We start from the raw sequence: 19577 nt of genomic DNA on the forward strand, positions 1-19577 counted from the left end.
TGTAGGGGTTTCCAGTAGGATTAAAGAATCTCTCATGCTAAGATGCTCATGATGGCCTTTATAACCCAAGTCATGCTCAGTGGGAGTTAAACTCCTGCCTCCCCTCCCCTCCCCTCCTTTCCCCTCCCATCTTCTCATTTGGGCTATAATAAAAAGTTTACGCTCAGTGAAGGAAACCACTGGGGACTCCAGAAAAGCCTCTGCCCTTCTTTTTATCATGTATCTGAGGGTCTCTAGGCAGCCTGGAGTCTACTTGAGAGCCACCCACCCTCAGCCCAGGGGCAGCTGGCCTAAGATGGCAACGTTGACCCCTGGTAACCCAAGAGACTTAAAATGAAATGCGGTTTCGGGGATGAGGGTGCCTACGGCGGCGTGCAGAGTTCAGAGTCAAGCTCCAGAGCAGGCTCAGAGCCTTGCCGCCTTCCATCTCCTCCTCCATCCCTCAGCCCCAACCTGAGCTACCCAGACGTGCCCTCAGCTTAGGGAACCTCCTTCTCAAATAAACACACGGAAACAACTCTCTTCCTCCTTTTTGCCCCAGCTCGGCCATGCCCTGGCTCCAGTGTACCGGGACGGCATATTTCACACATCGATGCCAAAAGTGTAAACCTCAAAAGAGGGGCTTGTTAACAGAAATCAACTGCAAATGGGCAGCTTCTTAGGTGGGAGGCATCTTCCTGCTTGGAGGCCTTCCAAGGGTTCTTGCTTAATGCTCACTCCTCACACACACACAGAGGAACCAGAGACTCAGCACCCCAATCTTTACGTTATGTAGCCCGCCTATAAATAATGGCTTTGGGACAAGGTTACTTCGAAGGAGGAGTCCCTCATTTCGGCAGAAAGGAAATATAAAGTACAAAACACAAAACTGCATTTTTCACTTGTCTCTCCTCCCAGGATCAGGGACCTCAGTGAAGACCCAAAAAGCCTGTGTACTGCTGGTCTTGAGTGTGGGGGGGCGCTCGGTCTCCCCCTTAAGTCTAATCCAATCCCAATTAGAGAAGGTGAGCAATGCCAGGGCTTGTGAGCACACTCACTGACCAGCCGGCACCCTGGGGTGGAGCGAAGGGGAGGGGGCAGCCTCCAAGGCAAGCGCTGAGTGGGAGACGCCACAAAGCCAGGAGGCTGCAGGCTCTGTACCTTTGCAGGTGAAACATTTGATGTGGAAGTGTTTGGTCTGGACCCGGAGCACTTCGCCCTTGCACGGCTCCCCACATTTATGGCAGTGGATGACAGGCTTCTCTGCGGGGTGGTGGGAGTCCTGGGGGTGGGCCACTGAAAGAGAAAGAAAAAAGGTCCATGTGAGTAGAATGCACTCCTGCATAAATAAACCCATTATTTTAGTATCAAATGAGCCACTTAATTGATTCAATAAGCATCGATCAAGCCCCTGCCCCCATGTCGTAATTACAGGGGTACATGGATAAAAAAGAGAGCTGTGGCTTTAACAGTCCGGTGGGGAAAATGCCGGGCTTGTTCCTCTGGAAGCCAGGCGTCCTCTCTCTTCCTCCAAACTTCTCTAGGACTATGTAAGTGGGTCATTAAATATATGATCTTGTTTGGGTCAATACTGTGTAGTATGCTTGGTTTAGAAAGTGCCTTTCAGCCAGGAGTTCACTGCAGACTGTGAGTTCCTTGAGGATGGGGACCCTATTAGTGTCCCTATTTTTAAAAAAATTTTTGTAGGGAGAGGTAATTAGGTTTGTTTATTTATTTATTTAATGGCAGTACTGGGGATTTAACCCAGGACCTTGTATATGCTAGGCATGCACTCTACCCCAGAGCTACACCCTCCCCCTTAAAGTTCCTATTTTTTTTCTCCCCATTTGTACTCTTCCTACTTTCCCCCAGCTCCTCAGATCCTAGGAGAACACTTGCTCGTGCACCAAAGGAGCTCAGTCAAGGCTCACTTCCTCCTTAGCATGTGCTGGCTAGTTTCTCGTCTACCAGAGAGTCACTTCTGATCTTCATCTGGCAATGCACTTAACCTGTTGGAGGCCTACTGTGAGCCTCCTACTGTGTGCATGGTTCCTGAGACACACACGGCAGGCAGGTGTTTAATAAAAAATAAATTAGTAACTGTGTGGATCTCTCTGAACCTCAGTTTCCTCTCCCGTAAAACAAAGGGGATTGGATCAGAGGATTTCGAAGGTCTTTCCAGGCTCTGAAATCGTACGATGGGTCTTACAAGGATTATTCTCTCAGTTTCTAGAGTGTGGCCTTCAGAGAATAGGAGTGATTGTGACCGCCTCGCCCCGGGAATAGGATCTACAGGCTCCCCTTACAGAGGGCCAAGAGAGAAGGTTCCAAGAGGACACCTGTGACTTTATGCGACCCAACGGTATTCACTGAAGTTCCTGTTTGTGCAGCCAGAGAAAGCAGAGGCATTTTTTGGTATTAAATTCCTTTTCTGATTTGGGTCCTCAGAAGGAGGAACCGTGTGATACATAGAAACGTATTTCATAATTACCTGTATGAGCATGATACAGGATAAGAACGGTGAACCTAAACTTAATCAACCAACACAAAGAACAAAGATTTTTTTTTCCCTTGCATGGTGAAACCGGGTTGGACAGGGTGGGGAGCAGGGGGAGGGATGTGGGCAGATATTTCTGAAACTCAATTCAGACAGCACCTGACAGCAAGGCGCTCTGTGTACACCCCAAATATAACAGTGCATTGTTTCTCTCAGACCACTATAATGTTCTCATTTTGCCTGGAAAGAGTTTGAACAAGACAGTCCAAATAATCCATTACTAGCTAAATTCTCAGAAACAAGGTTCTTCTTGTGAGAGTTAGACTAGGAGCAGGTGCCGTTTCGGCAGGTTAAACACCTGATCTGAATTCTCTGCGCTGGACCCCAGGAGTGTTCGGCAAAGGTACCAACATTGTGATACACCTGCATTTTCTTTACGGCCTGCTGGGATCTCTCTTGGAAGCCTGTATTCACAACAGAAGTCAGTCCGATCTAAGGAAATTAAGAAGGAGCATCTTTTCAAGATCTCTAAACAACCACTGACTTTTAAGGTGATGTGTAACAAGGCCAAACATCTATTCGCTTGGGCATTTTGAAAAGCTTCCCTGGACATTTTCTACTGTGTGTAAGGTTTGTTGTTTTCGTTTCAAACTCCTGCTCCCTGAAAGAATGGAGGAAAGTTAACATTTATCGGGCATCTGTCTGTTCAGCGCCAGGCACGGTGCTGGGTGCTTACACGTATGTCATTTTATTCCCTCTCTCGGTGAGGTGGCTAATACTATTCCCATTTGACAGATGAGGAAATAGCATCTCAGAGAAGCTGAGCAGGCTGCCCAAGGGGAGGCTCAAAGATCCCCACCTAGGCCTTGCTGGCTCCCACGCGATTTGTCTTAAGTCAGAAATGATTATAAGTCAAGCGTTGATTGTTATAAGTTGGGCAATAATGTTTTCGCCAGACTCAAGGGCAGTTCTAAAAGCAGGAATCAGGACTTGACTTAGAGAAGGGGCACACGTGGTGGGTGCAGTCAAGTACTGCTAGCTGGGCACGTCACCCCGCCGGTGATCCTCGAGGTGGTTCTGCTGATCCCCTATGTCAGGACCCCCAGTGCCTTATCTGAAAAATGCAGATTCCTCAGCCCTATTGAACTAGGGGTGGGAGTCAGGGATCCAGCTATTCAAAAAGCTCATCAGGAGATTCTGATGCTGCAGTTCAAGAACGATTGCCCCTTTAGAATCCAGACAATATGGTTAAGCAAGTCACAGAGGAGAGTTAGTGAAAAAAAAAGTAATCCATGAGACCATCCACTCCAATATGAGAACACAGTGGATCTCCTGACTACGAGGGAAAATGCATTCGGGGTAAGAAAGTGCACCGCAGTTTCTCTTGACACTTGAATTTTTTATAGCTAACCAAGCAAGCCCTGCTGAGTCATGGGAAGGGAAGGGAAAAAGCATTTCACTTCCTGGCTCTTCCCTTAGTCTCGACAAAGGGGCCAGTGCACATGCTGGCACCAGACACAGAGGTCAGAATTGGGATCAGCATCTGCATTTTGTAAGCATTTTCCTTTGGAAATACATCTTTATGCTGCGGAATCATCCATGCCCAGAGATGACCTTTGTTTTCACCCAGAGACGAGCAGGGACCACATCGTGTTGACTTGCCTTTCTATCATCCATCAGCCTAGGCAGACACATATCACGACAACCCACTTGTGAAGAAATGGGCTTTTCTCATTAGAAAATGACAGAATTTGACGACCAAAAGAGACTTGGTATTTATTTCACCCCAACTCAAATCAGTGTAGACAAAAGAATCTCTCTCCTTTTTAAAGACTCATAAAGAGGTTTATTTCACATAACTTCCTTTGGCAATTTGGTTAATACCAAGTGTATGTTCATTATTGGCTCAATTCTACGTTTGTGAAATATGCTGAGTCAGCTGCAGTCAAGATGATGATAATTCCATCCCCTTATTTGCCAGCTGGCTCTGTTGCTAATCTTTACGTGATTGCTCCATCTTTCAGAGCCTGGGTGGTCCCTACTTACTCTACTGATAGGGAAAATGAGGAGAAAAGAGCTTACGCTCCTCGCCCCAAGTCAGCAGAGAGTTATTGGCAAAGGTACGCTTAACACACTCAGGCTTCCCAAATCTCTGCACCAAGTAGTCAGTGATTTGCCCTGGAACTCAGGCAGACATGGTTAAAATCTTCCACGGCTCATCAGTTTGTTGCCAAAAGAAGAACAGTCCGGTGAAAAACCAAAAGCATGGCTGCATGTGTCCTGAATAATGAGGAAATGTATTTGAAGAGCTAAGTCTATTTGCCTGAAAAGGTAAAGGGATTCCTCCACAGCATAATTTCCAGTTTGGAGGGATTCTGGCTACTCAGATAAAACAGCCTATTGCAGGTTTAACTGAGAAGTTTCCCACTGTCTTCTCAGTCAAGCAAAATAGGTTAGTCACATCCTTGGAATGACAGTGTGGGACAGGAACCAGAGTTCCACTGTGGATGTATTACTTCGGAAATACCTATTAGAGATCGCAGGTGGTGAGACTAGGGTGGGAGCAGGGCTTGAGACCCTTAAGGGAAACTGTCACTTGCAGTGCTCCCAAACAGAGGCCATTACAGGCTGTAAGAGGAAGCCAAAAAGATTAGGCAGGGCCCTTCCTTCTCATCCAGAACCAGCCTCGTTTCACTCAAGCCCCCTCTACCTGTGGGAAAGACCATGGACCTATACCACCAAAAACAGAACATCTGAGAAAGCATATTTGAAATAAAAATCTCCTTAGCAGGTGACTATCAGGAAGCTATTACTGTATGCTCAGTATGAGTTATAACTTGTTATATGAAATATTATCTGAAACATGTTATCTGAAATATTCAGCATCTCCCAGGTAATACATTTCCCCTCCCAGGCGCCTCCCTTCTCATCGGCACCGTCACTCTCCCTTCACCAGCCTCCAGAACCACACGGAGCTTGATGGCTTTCAGAGCTCTTGCATCTGCATTATCTCCTGTCACTCTCCTAAGAGCTCACAAGGTAGCAAGAACAGGACTGTCAGCCCATCTTACAAACGGGCAAATTGAGACTCAGAGAAACAGTGACTCACCCAAGGCGACCCAGCCATGAAAGCCAGTTGGCGATAAACCAATGCAGTGCTCTTTCCACCCAGACAATCCCCTAAACACTGACGCCTGGAACCTTGCCGTCACCCAGATCCCACCCTCTCTTTCATCTCCCGCTAAATGCTGCCCACGCTCTCACCCCTTACTCATCCTTTCTCTCACCACAGGAGTCCAGCCTTCACTCCCTTTTTCTCAGACACTGAAGGCTCCCTATTCCCTGGCTCTTTCCTCGTCAGTGCACCTACGAAGAGGAGTCTGCAAACAAGTGGAGCATCACTCTGCACTCCGTAAGCTTGGACTGTGCTTGGTGACTTGCTTCCAGAGAGGACAGTACGGAGGGGTGGGGCAGGGCCAGTAACTTCACAGGGGACAAAATCTGACAAGCACCACCTCACCAGGTGATCAAGGTCAACACCAGCAAGTCGTGCTGACAGTCAGTACCTGAGACAGGACGTGATAAAAACTGGTGCTTTGTCTCTTGTGACCTTCCTTCCAAAAAAAACCTCACAATCCTAGTCTGATTATGGGAAAATTCCCCAAGTGAGGAACATGCTACAAAAACCTGACCATACTCTTCAACATGGTCAAGATCATCAAAAACAAGGAGGAAAGTCCTCTTGTCACAGCCAAGAGGAACCTCAAATGATACGACAATGAAATGTAACAAGGTGCCCTGGATGGGATCCCAGAACAGAAAAAAGACATCTTATCTGAACCAAGAAAATACAATAAAGTATGAACTTAAGTGAACAGTGCATCACTGTTGGTTCATTAACTAGGACAACAGAATTACATAAATGTAAGATGTTACTCATAAGGAAAACTGGGTGTCAGGTGAATGGAAACTCTGTACTATCTTCTCAAATTTTCTATAAATCAAAGACTGCTCTAAAAAATAAAGTTTATTAAAGCAAAAACAAAAAACATCTGCTATCTCTCTCTGTCGCAATCCATCAAGTCTAAAGTTCTTGGCCCAGCTTCAGAAATCTTCAGTGACATGACCCACAATAGCCATGTGGATAGCTACATTTGCTGAGAACAGCTCGCTGTGCTGAGCTCAAGTCCCAGCAGGCCAACCCCAAAGATGGACACATAAACCCTCTGCTGTCTGTTCATGTAGAAGTACACAAAGCCCTGCTCAGGGAGGCCTCCTGACCACTTCCTGGCCTGGCATCTTCTTCCCCACCTTCATTCACATGCCTCACCTGAGACAGTTTCTCCTCTCCTCACCTGCTCAAGTCAAACCCAACACACAGGGCCCAGCCCAAGACCTGGCTCTTCTCGAAAGCTTCCACCATGGCTTAAGATTGATAAAATACTGCATTCTCCTTCAAGTCCTAAAGCACTAACTACCTGCACTGTCCCCCAGCACTTAATTTTCTCTTGTTTTGTGTTTATTTTGCTTTTATTTCACAATGCCTCGATCCTGACCCTACAAAATTGCAAGCTCAATGGTCAATTCCTCCAAATTTCTGGAATTCTTCTGATTTCACGTATCAAATAACCCGAGTTGTCCTCTCTGTACTTCTCAGCTCCATTTTTGGATCAGGGAAAATATAGTGACCATCCATTACCACTACTGGGGCATCTTCCACGTGAAGCTATAGATTCCTGAACTTAAGATGCCTCAACACGTAACTCCGTAACACCCTTCTATTATCATAACAGGTACAGTTTGCTAAATAGTATGTTTCAGGCACCATGCTAATTGATTTATACCCACAATCACAGATAATTCTCACAACTGCCTTTAGGGGGTGCTGTTTTAGTATCTCTATATTGCAGACAAAGACAACCAGGCTAGGAATTCAATACCTTGTTCAAGATCACAGAGCGAAGTCGTTGGACTCCACAGCCCATGCTCGGAAGCCCTGGGGAGGGGATTTCCACAGGAAAACCTTATTCAGCATGAAGGAAGTCAAGCTAGTGCAAGGTACTAAATTCTGATCATACAGCTTAGAAGTCGTGAACTCCCCATTGCATCATAATCCCAAAGGTAACACCTGCTGGTAAATGAGCAGATGGGAAATAACGTTTCAAATATAAAAATAAATTATTCCAAGCTGCAGCAATTTATGGGAAAAGAACACTGACAGAGGAAGGGGGACAGAGCAAGGAAACTCAGCCTGCCACCGGGAGGACTTTCCCTGCAGCCTCCACCCTGAGCGGGGGCCTGGGTTGGAAAACTCTCTGGTTAGGTCTGGTCTGGATTTGTAATCACAAAATGATATTCTGCTGGTGAGCTTGGTTTCTGCCTAAAGACAGGAATCCTATTCTCCTGGGAGTCTGCATTTCAGAGAGACTGCTTCATTACCAGGAACGCTCTCTAAGCTTCTCCCCCGTTAATTCCCATTTAATTGTAAACACACGTCACCGAGATGTGTTCCCCACCCACCTCCGCCGTGCTTTTCTCCACCTCCTACTCTCTCTTTATGCTAGAACAGTGCTAGTATTAGGCCTAAGAATCAAGAAACTCAAGAGTTTAAATAAATGCATAGAGTGCTTCATTTGCAGTTTACCTAAAAGTCCATTTCCTGCTGTGGCAAGAGGTAGTTACTGGAAGCTGCACACTGTTACCGTGTCATTAGTTGTCCAAAGCAACTCTTCTCTCGAATTGGCTTCCACGACCTAATTTTCTTACACCGTGTTAGTTTGGTAATCAGGATTATTACTTGGCACAAAGCACAGGGCCTCCTTGGCACCAACACTCCCAGCAGGCGGTAGGACAGCTCTGTTCTAGCTTCCTGCCACTGGTGGCTTTCCCCTTGTAAGATGTCCCAACCCTTGATCTGCCTTTTCCGAAGCAACGCAGTAGGTCTCTGCTACCCCTCCAAACATAAAAGACACTGTCAGCAATGGGCCAGCTGGGATCCTGATTATAGAAACAGCACAGGCTCAAATCCAGTTAATCTGATTCCCCCGAGGCCAAGAGGTGCTAGGATTATAATTGTTCAACCAGAAAATTTCCTCCGTGTAAATCGCATGAGGCTTTCGCCCTGCCGTGCTACACCTGCCTTCGATATATGAAGGTTAATCTCAGAAAGGGATTGAACATCAGCTTGGCGTCTCCTCCTCCTGCTTCTAAAAGGGTGGTTCACTCGACACACCTTTTGGTGGAGATGACTCACTGAGGCAACACTCTTGGTTGACCTCCCCCAGCCCTTCTCTGGCAGCATTTAGTAATCTAGCTTTGGAGCACAGTCATTTGTATAAAAGCCCCACCTCTCCTCCCAAACGTAACTCGAAAGGACCTTGGATTAGGAGTTGGGAGACCTGACTCCCCGTCCAGCCTTTCCCGCCACATGCCTCCACTTCCCCAAGACCATACAGGAGGACTAACACCTCACTGGGTGGAAGAGGAGACAACATGAGGTCATCTCCCCGTGGGAGCTGCCAAGGCACCGATGCCCGGCACACAGATGCCCGAGTCAGCTGAATGTCAGGAAAGACTGTCAGTAACCTATACGAGCAGGGATTTCCAAAGTAGAATAAAAATCCCGTCTGAAATGTGATACAGCCTTTGAAGGTCATCCGGAGATCTTGAATTGTCCCTGCACCAGAAATTCCATTTAGAAATGGATCAAGTCAAACAATCAGGCAGTGGCTTCAGCCTGAACCCTCTTGGCAGAACACCACATCCTTCTGGACCACTGGAGAGCCACCTCTGTGCTGATGCTGAGAGTGGGAAGAACTGTGGTCCCCTGGGAGCCATTGATGGAAAAGCAGGTTAAGAGAGAGAGTCACAGTCTATTAGTATTTAGGCCTAGGGTCCTGGGAGGGGGGTTAACTTAGGCCTGGTAACACTATTGCCTTCTCCCCCCTAATTCGAAGTCCAGACACCTGAGAGGGGCTTTAAAAAAACAAAGAACCAAGGTGTTGATTGAAGTGTCCCTGAGAAGTACAAACTAAAGTCTGGTAACAGCACAGGAAGCTTCCCGGTGGTCTCTGCCTTTTCTTTTTGGCTGCTTCTACTTACTGCCCAGGACACACTGAGAATTACTAACTAGTTAAAAACAGCATTTTAAACAAACGAATGAAGATGGTTCATACATGTATGGGACGTCATACAATGCGCAAAAGGTGTTCAAACAGAATATCTTCCTTGATCCCATCAACCTCAAATTATCCTAATTCTTTAATTATAAAGACTGAGCTTTAGAGGGGAGGGTATAGCTCAGTGGTAGAGTATATGCCTAGCATGCACAAGGTCCTGGGTTCGATTCCCCGTACCTCTGTTTAAAAAAAATTAACAGATAAATAAACTTAAAATTACCTCCCCCCAATAAAAATTAAAAAAAAAAAAAAAAAAGACTAAGCTTTAGAGTTCCTAAAGAACTTGCCCCAAGAGTGGTGAGCAGGTCTGGCCCTTGCCTCCTGCAGGGCCCTTGCCTCCTGCAGGGATCTGGCCATCCCCAGCTCTGCCCAAGTGTGTGCTCAGGGACTTCACGTTAGTAGCTTGAAATCAGCCACAGGGCAAGTATTTACATCAAGGAAATCAGCAAACTTCACAAATCAGGGCTTCCTCCGTGCCTACTCCCAGAGCCGGTTGTTAAACACTGACTAGCACGCCGCTGTGCCCGAAGTTACCTGCTAATCATTGGCATCACAAGGCTTTTAATTCAGGCGGTAGTGAATTTCAGAAAGGAGAATTTGTCCCCTTTCTTGGCCCTCCCACTCCCGCTCTGAGTAAGCACCTACCCTTGGGTCTCTTTGAGGACTGTACACCCCTGGGGAAGATGAAAGCAAATGATTTATGTTCGCAGCATCCAACTTACAGAATCAGACACGATCTTACAGATGCCAGAGCTACTCTTTAGGTATTTACACTCCTCCCAGAACTGAAGTTCTGGCTTGTTCAAGCTTTCTGTGTGACAGCTTTGCATGGTGTTACCTCTGCAAAAAAAGGCAAACACATACACTGTGTACTTGTCACCCTGCCAGGTGTTCTCCTCATCATGTAGGTGACAGAGAGCATGACCCAGTGTTTTGATCATTCTCTTATTTAACTTCATGGGTTCATCTGCTGGAGTGAGAGAGAAGAGACTATTTCCCGAAGTTTAGCAAAGCTTAGACTTAGAGAAGTCTATTGCTAGAAAAGAAAAAAATATGTTTGAAGTCCAACGTGGAACCCGGGATTGGGGGAGAGGACAGAGAGAGACATTAAATAAATGTCTCCATTAAAACTGCTAAATGCAGCTTCCAACGCTTGGGAAATAACTTATCAACAGAGTCAACAAATATTGACCAGGAGCGAGCCGCTGTGTTCGCTGTGTTGTTCCAGGCTCTGTGGGGAACTCAAGACGGACCACCCCTCCCCTCCCCGCCTCTGGAGGCAGGGGTCCCAGTATGTGCACAGCACACAGGAAGCCCCACCTGGGGAGCTGATTGACACAGAGAGAGAACCTCTCAGGAGCTGTGCAGGGAAGTTAAGATGATAGAAGAGGCATGGACCATAGGCTAGGACTGCTGAAGGGAGAAGCATGCAGTAGGCTGCGTCAAACAGGTAAAGTTCCAGGGGGTGGGGAGTGGAATTTGAGATGGTGGTGTGGGCAGAAGGTGAACGGTGACAAAGGGAGGAGGGTTGAGGGAGTAGGGACAGCCTGAGGAAGGGCCTGGAGCGGAGGTGGGGGGGAGCCTGGACACATCTGGGGCACAGTCAGAAGGCCAGCCTTCTGAACAGAGCCTTTGTGGGTGTGAGCAATGGCAGGGGAAAGTGGCAGCGTTTCTCCCAAGATGTTCGTGTAAATCCCAGATCCTGCCCTCAAAGAGTTCACAGTTTAGTAGGATAGGTTAGTTGGAGAGAGGTGGAGGAAAGGAGAGAGAAAGACAGACACACAGACAGACAGAGACAGGGAGAAAGAGAAGGAGGAAGGGAAGAGTGTAAAATGAGGAGAGAGAAAACAGAAAAATTTTTCAAGAAGGAAGCATCCTTTCAAGCTGGGCATTTAAAGTTTCCTCAGTTCCCCCAGGGTGGAGGTCTTGAGTGATATAATCAGAGTATAGTCTGGCCTATTTCTTAGGCGCTGAGTTAGGACTATTTTCAGCTCACAGTGCAGGCAAATCGGGAGCCTGGTGCTGAGACATGATGGCTTTTGGGGAGGGATCACCTCCAGTGGTGATGGTCGCAGCCCTGATTCTGACTGGACAGGACTGGTGTGAATCTTGGCTTCACTCCTCTGGGAGCTTGAAACTAGTTACTTTTCTTCCTCTAAGCCTCAGTTCCCTCTTCTGTAAAATGGGGTTAAGTCCTGTCCCAACACCTACGAGGATAGATGAGTTAAGGTATGTAAAGTGCTCAGCACTCTTCCTGGCAGAGAGTGAGTGTTCACGAAGTGGAAGCTGTTACTGTGCCCATGGTGTTTCAGGGTGGGAGTGTGAACCATAGTTTAAGGTCTTGATCATAAATGAATGCCCAGGCACTCCACCTACAACTCACACACGTGGAATTTCTGGCTCTGCTGTCTTCTGTGACTTTTAGCAACAGACACCTGCTTTTCTGCTGTGTAATACCCAGTAAATGTCCAGGGCACCTAATGAATCCTACAGAGTTCACTATCATCATTTCAGTTTAACCCATAAGGCTGTGAACAGCAGGTTTTGTTTTACCAGCATTATTGAGAAGTCATTCACACATCACAAAATTTACCCATTTAAAGCATGCAATTCAGTGTTTTTTGGTATATTCACTGAGTTGTATGAGCATCACCACAACTGCAAATTTGGGTAATTTTGGTACATTTTCATCACCCCCGAAAGAGACCCTTACCCATGAACAGTCACTCCCCATCCCATGAACAGTCACTCCCCATCCCTCCCTGCTCAGTTTCGGGCAACCACTAATCTGTTTTCTGTCTATCGGTTTTCAGGAGCAGGTCTGACTAGTATCTGTTAGTCTCAGCTTCTCAACATTTGCACAGCAGTCAGAAGCAACAACTGTACACACACAAGCAGGATTTCCCAACACCCTCTACACATCTCACACATGGAATCCTCCCCACTAAGGTACACATTTGTTTTTCACCAACACATCCCCACCCTGACAGAGGTCCTCATTATCACTTCACTTCTGCTGCCCTCTTGAGAAAAAGCCCACCAGATTAAAAAAAAAAAATTGAATGAGATACCATCAGCCCCAGTTCACGTCTCATGGGGAGTATTCACAAACACCATTTGCCTAGAGCTCCATCAACGCCAGTGTCAGCACTGGGGATTTCCCAGAAAGTTAGCAACAACAGGATATGCTTTTAAGTAACTGGTGCCTCACCCATGGTGAGGGTGTTCGGGTGTTAGGAGGGGTTTAGGGGACAGTTAAGAAGCATGCAGGCAGTCTGTGTCTTCAGACAGTGTGGGCTTTGGCTCATTTGTTCAATCACCTTGCTACAGAGCAACTAGGATGATTTTTCGTCAGGCCCATTATTTTACTTTATTTTATTTTGGGTACTGGGGATTGAACCTGGGACCTCATGCATGCTAAGCATGCACGCTACCACTGAGCTACACCTCCACCCTCTAGAATGATTGTTAAGGGATATAATTCTAGCAGATCACACTATTAATTAAGGCCTCCGAGTAGCTTTTGCTGTACTACCCAAGATGCCCTGTGTAGCTCACAGGGCCCACCCACCTCTCCATCTCTTCTCATGCCCTCTTCTCAGGACTCCCAAGCTCCAGTTCCTGCTGCTTCCAGATCTCCACACATGCCCCTTCCCTTTCCAGGAGGCTCATCCTCCAGGTGTTTGCAAGGTTGGCTCCTCCTCCTTCTGCTCTCACCTTAAAGCAGCTCACACACCACATCTCTGAGGGCCCTCCTGGGACCACCTAAGTCAAGGCAGTCTCCCTGCTCCCCTGCTATCTCCATCTCTGTTTACTGCTTTGTACCTAACCACAGTCTAAACATTCCGTTTCTTTATCTGCTGTCTTGTCTACGGCAAGGTAACTGCCATTGTCTTCCCAGGGTCTAACACAGTTCTCAACAGGAGGTTGGTGCTCTATAAATGTATGTCCAATGTGTTCATTCACTTAACACTAGCCTGGTTTTCTGTCTCTTTTCCATAGTGACAGCCTCCAGGTGAAACTGGAAGTTGGTTAAATGCCTTGGGTTCACCAACAGTCTCCATCAATTAGGTAATTTTGATGATGTCAGTAAACTCAACTAATGACAGACGATGCAAGACTTGCTTAAGCTTCTAGCTCAGAAAAACCCAGAAGCTGAAGGAATGTGCTTATGGATGGACCAGCCTCAAATCAACCCTGACTAAGCATCTCTCTGAATGAGAACCACATAAAGCACACCTTCCAGCTGAGATGACCTGAGTGGAGGAGCAGAGATGGCATCAGAGCCTTGGAAAAGCTAAGTGCGGTGTCCCCAGAGCATGACATGACCTAATGATGGGGAGGAGCCAGCAGGGACTGCTGTCGAGTGGGCAGACAGCTTCCTGGGCACATCTGGCTTCGGCCTCAAACACGTTAAAACAATCATTCTTATAAGGTCCACACATTCCTGTACCAAATCACTATTAGACATCTCGTTTCATTCCACAGCATAAAGATAAACTAGGATGGTCAGCTTGCTGGCCCAGGGGATGTAGGCATCAAGAATCCAGCCAGGGGGGGATGGTATAGCTCAGTGGAAGAGTGCCTGCCTCGCATGCACGAGGTCCTGGGTTCGATCCCTGGAACCACTGTTAAATAAACAAACACATACATAAATACATAAATACCTAACCGCCCCCCCCAACAAAATTTTTTAAAAGAAAGAAAAAAAAAAGAATCCAGCCAGTGGAATTCCTCAGTGATATTCTCTCACAGGACCATAGGAACGACCAGCCACAAGTGGTCCTAGAGGAGGGTGGCATGAGAAATGTTTACAAGGTTTTGCTGGGCTGGAGGTAAACCTCGAAGAGACATCCCAGCAGAAATGGGCGGTTCTTCAACTTGCTTGTCCCAGCTCCGTTCACTTGCCTGGGTCCTGAAACTTACCTGATCGCTGAACTCCTTCTCGGGGAACACACTGCCCCTGATCTGACTCAGTCCAGAGGACTACTAGCAGTAACAGCAGCAAGAACATACAACGACTGAGCGCTTGCTAGGTGCCCAGCGTGGTTCTAAATGCCTTACAGGCATTAATTGATTCAATCCTCACAACAGCCCTACGACATTGGTACTATTGAGATCCTTATTTTCCGACGAAGAAACCGAAGTTTGGGGGGTTAAATGACTTGCCCGAGGTCACACAATTAGAATAGCAGAGCTGAGATCTGGACCCCGAGTCTGGCTGCAGAGCTCCCAGTCATAAACACAAGTCGTCTCCAGGCAAACCTATAACGTCCTGAAGGCTTAGGGGATAATCTTACAAAGCTACCAAGGTCAGTGGAACAACTGTACCACCAGGGACAAATTTGAAAGACAAGGACACATCCAGGGAAGGGCTTCACAAATCCAAGCAGTTTGACTGCCTCTCCCCGCAGCCACACATTTAATTCTTCTCCCCGCCTACATCTTAGTTTTATTTTCTCTGCACGGGATCTTGGGCCTTTCATTCCCTTTGGCTCTGGGCTAAACACTCAACCCTGCTACTTAAATAAACGCTCCAGATCAACCGACCTTCAGTGAGCATTTATTGCGCTTTTTACATGTATTATCTCTTTTGAATTAACCCTGACACTAAAGGTATGAAGAAGGTAGTATAGGATTTCTTCCGTATGTTTTAATTTTTCTCAAAGTTTAAGAAACTAAAAAGGTTTACTATGCATAAAAAACAAACACGATTATAATGCATCACGGCAATTGCCTGTTCTCCCCGCCCCGCCCCGCCCCGCCCCTCCACCTCCCATAGGCAGGTGTGTTCAGTGTTCTTCCTGGTCTTCATGGCTACATTTCTCAGTCTTAAGAAATTTTTATTGCTATTCTTATCGCTACATTCTTACACCAACTCAGCCATTACCTGTGAACATCCTGTTCTGCCTAATATGGGTAAACTACCTTTTCAATTAACTGTGGTCAGTGTTTACAGTCTGAGAACGTAGTCATCTTCCCACCAGACTCCGCAGTGCAGTCTACGAATAGGTTCCTTCATTGTACCACATTTTTTCTCCTAGATTTCATCATTTCCTTTTCTCCTACTTGCCTAGTTTCTGATGAACAATCCATCGTGTGTTTTTTTTTTAATCGGTTTTTATTGTTGCTCCACCAATAATTCTTTCCAATGTTCAAAGTTCTCAGGTAACTCATCCAACCTCCCCACCTGGAGAGCAAAGTGGGTGTTCTTGGTGCTATTTTCACTGAAGAGAAGATTGAATCTCACACCGGTGATGAGCTTGGCTCCACGTCCTGCGGGAAGTGGCAGAGACGTGATTCGTGTGATACCAACCGCAGCGTGCGCTGCCCACAGCCCCTGCCTCTGGGGAAGGAAGATGCGCAGGCTGTGGGCTGCCCACCTCCAGAGGGAGCCGCTCCCCTGCATGGAGGTGAGAACGGTGCCCTGGAGGGCGGCGACACACAGGCCCTGTAAAAAAAAGGGCCCTTCCTACCTCATCGTCAGACGCCACCCCTGATGGTCTTGCACTGCACTGGTTCCCCAGCCCTGACAGTATTGTATCGGCTGCTCTCTGTCTGGCCTGGTTTGCTTGATTCATGTTCAGCAGCTGGCTTCTTCGGCTAATTGTTATGCAAAGCCACCGTATCACTGCGGCCTAGCTGTACTGGTTTCATGGCAGGCTTGGCCATTCCCTAGAGGTCACTCCCTCGTAGCTGCTCCTTCCGAGAGCAAAAAGCTGCACCTGCACTCTTGTTTCAAAGTCCAAGCTCTTTTTGAGTACTGTTGGAACTTGCAGGGGTGCCTCTGGCTCAAGATGGGAGGGAGCGCAGACATGCCCAGAACTCCAAGAGTGGCCGTGTGTTTCCTGCTGCCCAAGAGGCTTACTACGACAGCTCCTCTCTCAGCCATTCCAGGGGAGGGCTGACCTCTCTCCAAAGCCCCCACATTATAATATTTCTTGAAATGCTCTATGTCAACAATGAATGCTATATAGCACACGATGCCCAACCAGTGGAGGTGAAGAGCACTGATGGTGGGCGAGGTGGTACATGACAGACCCCCCAAGCCCTGAACTTGCTCTCCTCTCCCAGGCTGTGACGCAAAAACAAGGGGACCAGGTGAGCCTGATGACAGGAGACAGATGATGCAGAGTCACAGGGGGAAATTCTTCTTCTTTTTTTTTTTTTTTTTTTGGTGTTTCATTGCCTATTTAATTTTTTAAAATCTAAGTATAATCAGTTACAATGTATCAATTTATGGTGTACAGCATATTGTCCCAGTTATGCATATATATATGTATTATGCGTATGTATGTATATTTGTTTTCATATTCTTTTTCATTAAAGGTTATTACAAGATATTGAATACAGTTCATAGGGGGAAATTTGCTAAATGAAAAAGTAGTTCCAAAAATATTGAGCTTAGAAGCTAATAAGGCCTGGATGGGGATTTCTTTTGGACTTTCTGCTGAACTTCAACCATGCAGCATTTTACTCTGAATTTAACAATGAGGCCAGTTCTTCATTGTATCAAGCACCCCAAAAGATGATGTCAAATTATGGCCAACTTCTGTTTAGGATAAAACGATCACTAGAAGATTCTAAAATTATTCTGTTGAAATGTTTCCAGTTGCAAGTGAAGAAATCCAATTTAACCAAAATGTATCTGTTAAGCACTATGATAAGAGTGTCCAAGAAGGAAACATGGTTGCCCAGGATGGTTCCTTTTTCTGTTTTCATCCAATAAAAGTTTAGTTAGCATAGCACACGTTCCAAATTAATAGTTTTCACATTTCAGGTCTTGACCCAGTGAAATGGGTAACTGGTTCAATGAGTGGTGACCAGCTTAGTTAAAAAAATAGAAAAGAGCAGAGAGTAAAGGTAGGTGTGGTTTCATGTGACTTTTATTTTAGCTATTTATATGAATAAGTGCACGAGTCTTGAGCCCTGATGTGTGAAAATGCACTTCGTACTGTGGGCAGGTTTGGTGCGCACTGTGTTAAGCCCCAGACCACAATCGGAAGGCCCTCTGGCTGAGTCCTGCCCACAGACATGTTTGGTTTGGCCTACGCAAAGATTTTTTTGAAGAGAGTTGAATCATTTGCCAACATTTAAGCATCTGGAGATTTTACATAAAAACTCCTATTCTAGTCACTGTTGTAAAGTGGAAGTCTGGCCACTTGGCCCACATCCCTCCATTCCTAGTTCTGTGGGAATTGGGAGAGAACAACAGTGGCTTCTTCCTTTAGAGAGGGCCATGCTGTCCAGTTTGTCCCAGTCTCTCTCCCTTTAGGTCACCGGCCTGATTCTTGGAGGCATCTCTCTGTACAGCCTCCAGTTCTGAACATCCTCAGCTCAGCCTGACCCACCAAGCCCTCCACTTACCCTTCCTCATGGTCACTGCAGTACCATGAGACTGATGGCAGTTCCTGCCCCTCTCAGTTGGCTGTGTTTCATCAGTCAGAGGTTGTACTTCACTGCTTCTATTTTGCCAGCTGGAACGCCTTTCTCTCATTTCCCTTTTATCTACCTGTTGCGCTCCTATTCATCCTTCAAAGCCTAGTCTGCCATGACCTCCCAGTAGAATTAATCACTCCCTGCACTGCAGTCCCATATTACTTTACGAGTTCTCTGCTGAATACATTTCACCTTGTATCATAATTATTTATTCGTGTGTTTATGTTCCTGGCTAGAACGCGAGTGCTTCTAGGTCAAGAACTGCATTTTATTTGTTTCTATATCTTGATTGCTTATCTCTTACTAGGTTCTGAATAAACATTTAAACAAGGATAACCATCTCCCTGACCTATACACACCATCCATCTACTTGTTAATTCACTCAGCATTCACTGAGCAATTACTGTGGAGCAGACACTGTGTAATGGGTACAAATTGAATTAAACACCATCCCTAACCAGAAGAAATAAACAGAGCCTCTCAAGGCCAAGCTTAAATGCTCCCTTTTTTGTAAAGCCTTTTCTGATTCATTTAAAAACACGAACTCTTCCTTCCTGTGAACCCCAACAGAATATTGTTTACACTTTTTCTATCACCTTGTGTTGCCTCTATTTTGTATTTTCAATCAGCACCCCTCCCAACATGGGCTAATTCATTACACTACTGAAGGTAGGAACTTTTCAGTGTTGTCAGGTTACCCCAAAATGCCTTGCAGAGAGCAGACCTCAATAAATTTGTGATGAGCTCAAGAAGCCCATTGCTATGGTTCATTGTCCCAGGCTGGGACCTTCACACGTGGCGGAACAGGTAGTGCTTTGCAGGTGAGCAGGAACAGCACAACTGAAGCCAGCCCAGCAGATATCATCCCCACCATCGGCTCTCGAACTGTTCTTCAGTGGCTGTCCAGACGGGGGTCCCACAAGTGGCACAGAGCAACCCAGCAGCCACTCATCTAGCCCCGTGTGTAACTTATAGGACCCTCCATGGACCTGGGAACCCATAGCTGCTGCCATTTTTCCGAGGGTACTCAGTCCTCTCTCTCATTTCCCATCAGAGACTCCATCTTCTTCTGCCATTCTCTGTTTCTCTTAATTTTTCTTAAATTTCTCCCTTCAGCATGTTTCAAACAACATCGTGAATAGAGATTGTTGAAAAATCTATTGTTGCTGAACAACAGATACAATCTAGACCCCTAACCACTAGACCATACATACTGAAGGTGGGTAAAATGCTCCGGGTTTTAATGTTTTAGCTCATAAAAGACTAAAGAGGGGGGCTATAGCCTTTGTGAGCCAGGATAGCTCCTGAAATTATCTTTTACCAAAGAAGTCCAAAGAGGTGGATGAGCCCCAGTAAAAGTACTCACCTAACCCTTGGAGGATTAGGAATAAGGGCTACAGAATGGCACAGCTGTGCCTGGAGGCCCTGTCTTCCCCACGACAAGCTGAGCCCCCGGTGACTCTCAGGAAAATGCGTCCTGTAAC

The 19577-nt window shown here is 46.4% G+C and overlaps 1 protein-coding gene across 9 annotated transcripts in view; it reads right to left on the reverse strand.

Moving 5' to 3' along the window:
- The window catches only part of ABLIM1 (actin binding LIM protein 1), a 282485-nt gene that overhangs the window by 144166 nt on the left and 118742 nt on the right, over nt 1-19577 (reverse strand). For all 9 annotated transcript variants that reach the window (XM_064488467.1, XM_031461815.2, XM_064488466.1 and 6 more), the window contains exon 2: nt 1141-1275. In XM_064488467.1, coding sequence (XP_064344537.1) covers nt 1141-1275 — 135 coding nt within the window. The remainder of the gene's footprint in view (nt 1-1140; nt 1276-19577) is intronic.

Source organism: Camelus dromedarius, chromosome 8, assembly GCF_036321535.1.
Source record: "Camelus dromedarius isolate mCamDro1 chromosome 8, mCamDro1.pat, whole genome shotgun sequence".
In the NCBI taxonomy this organism is placed as follows: Eukaryota; Metazoa; Chordata; class Mammalia; order Artiodactyla; family Camelidae; genus Camelus; species Camelus dromedarius.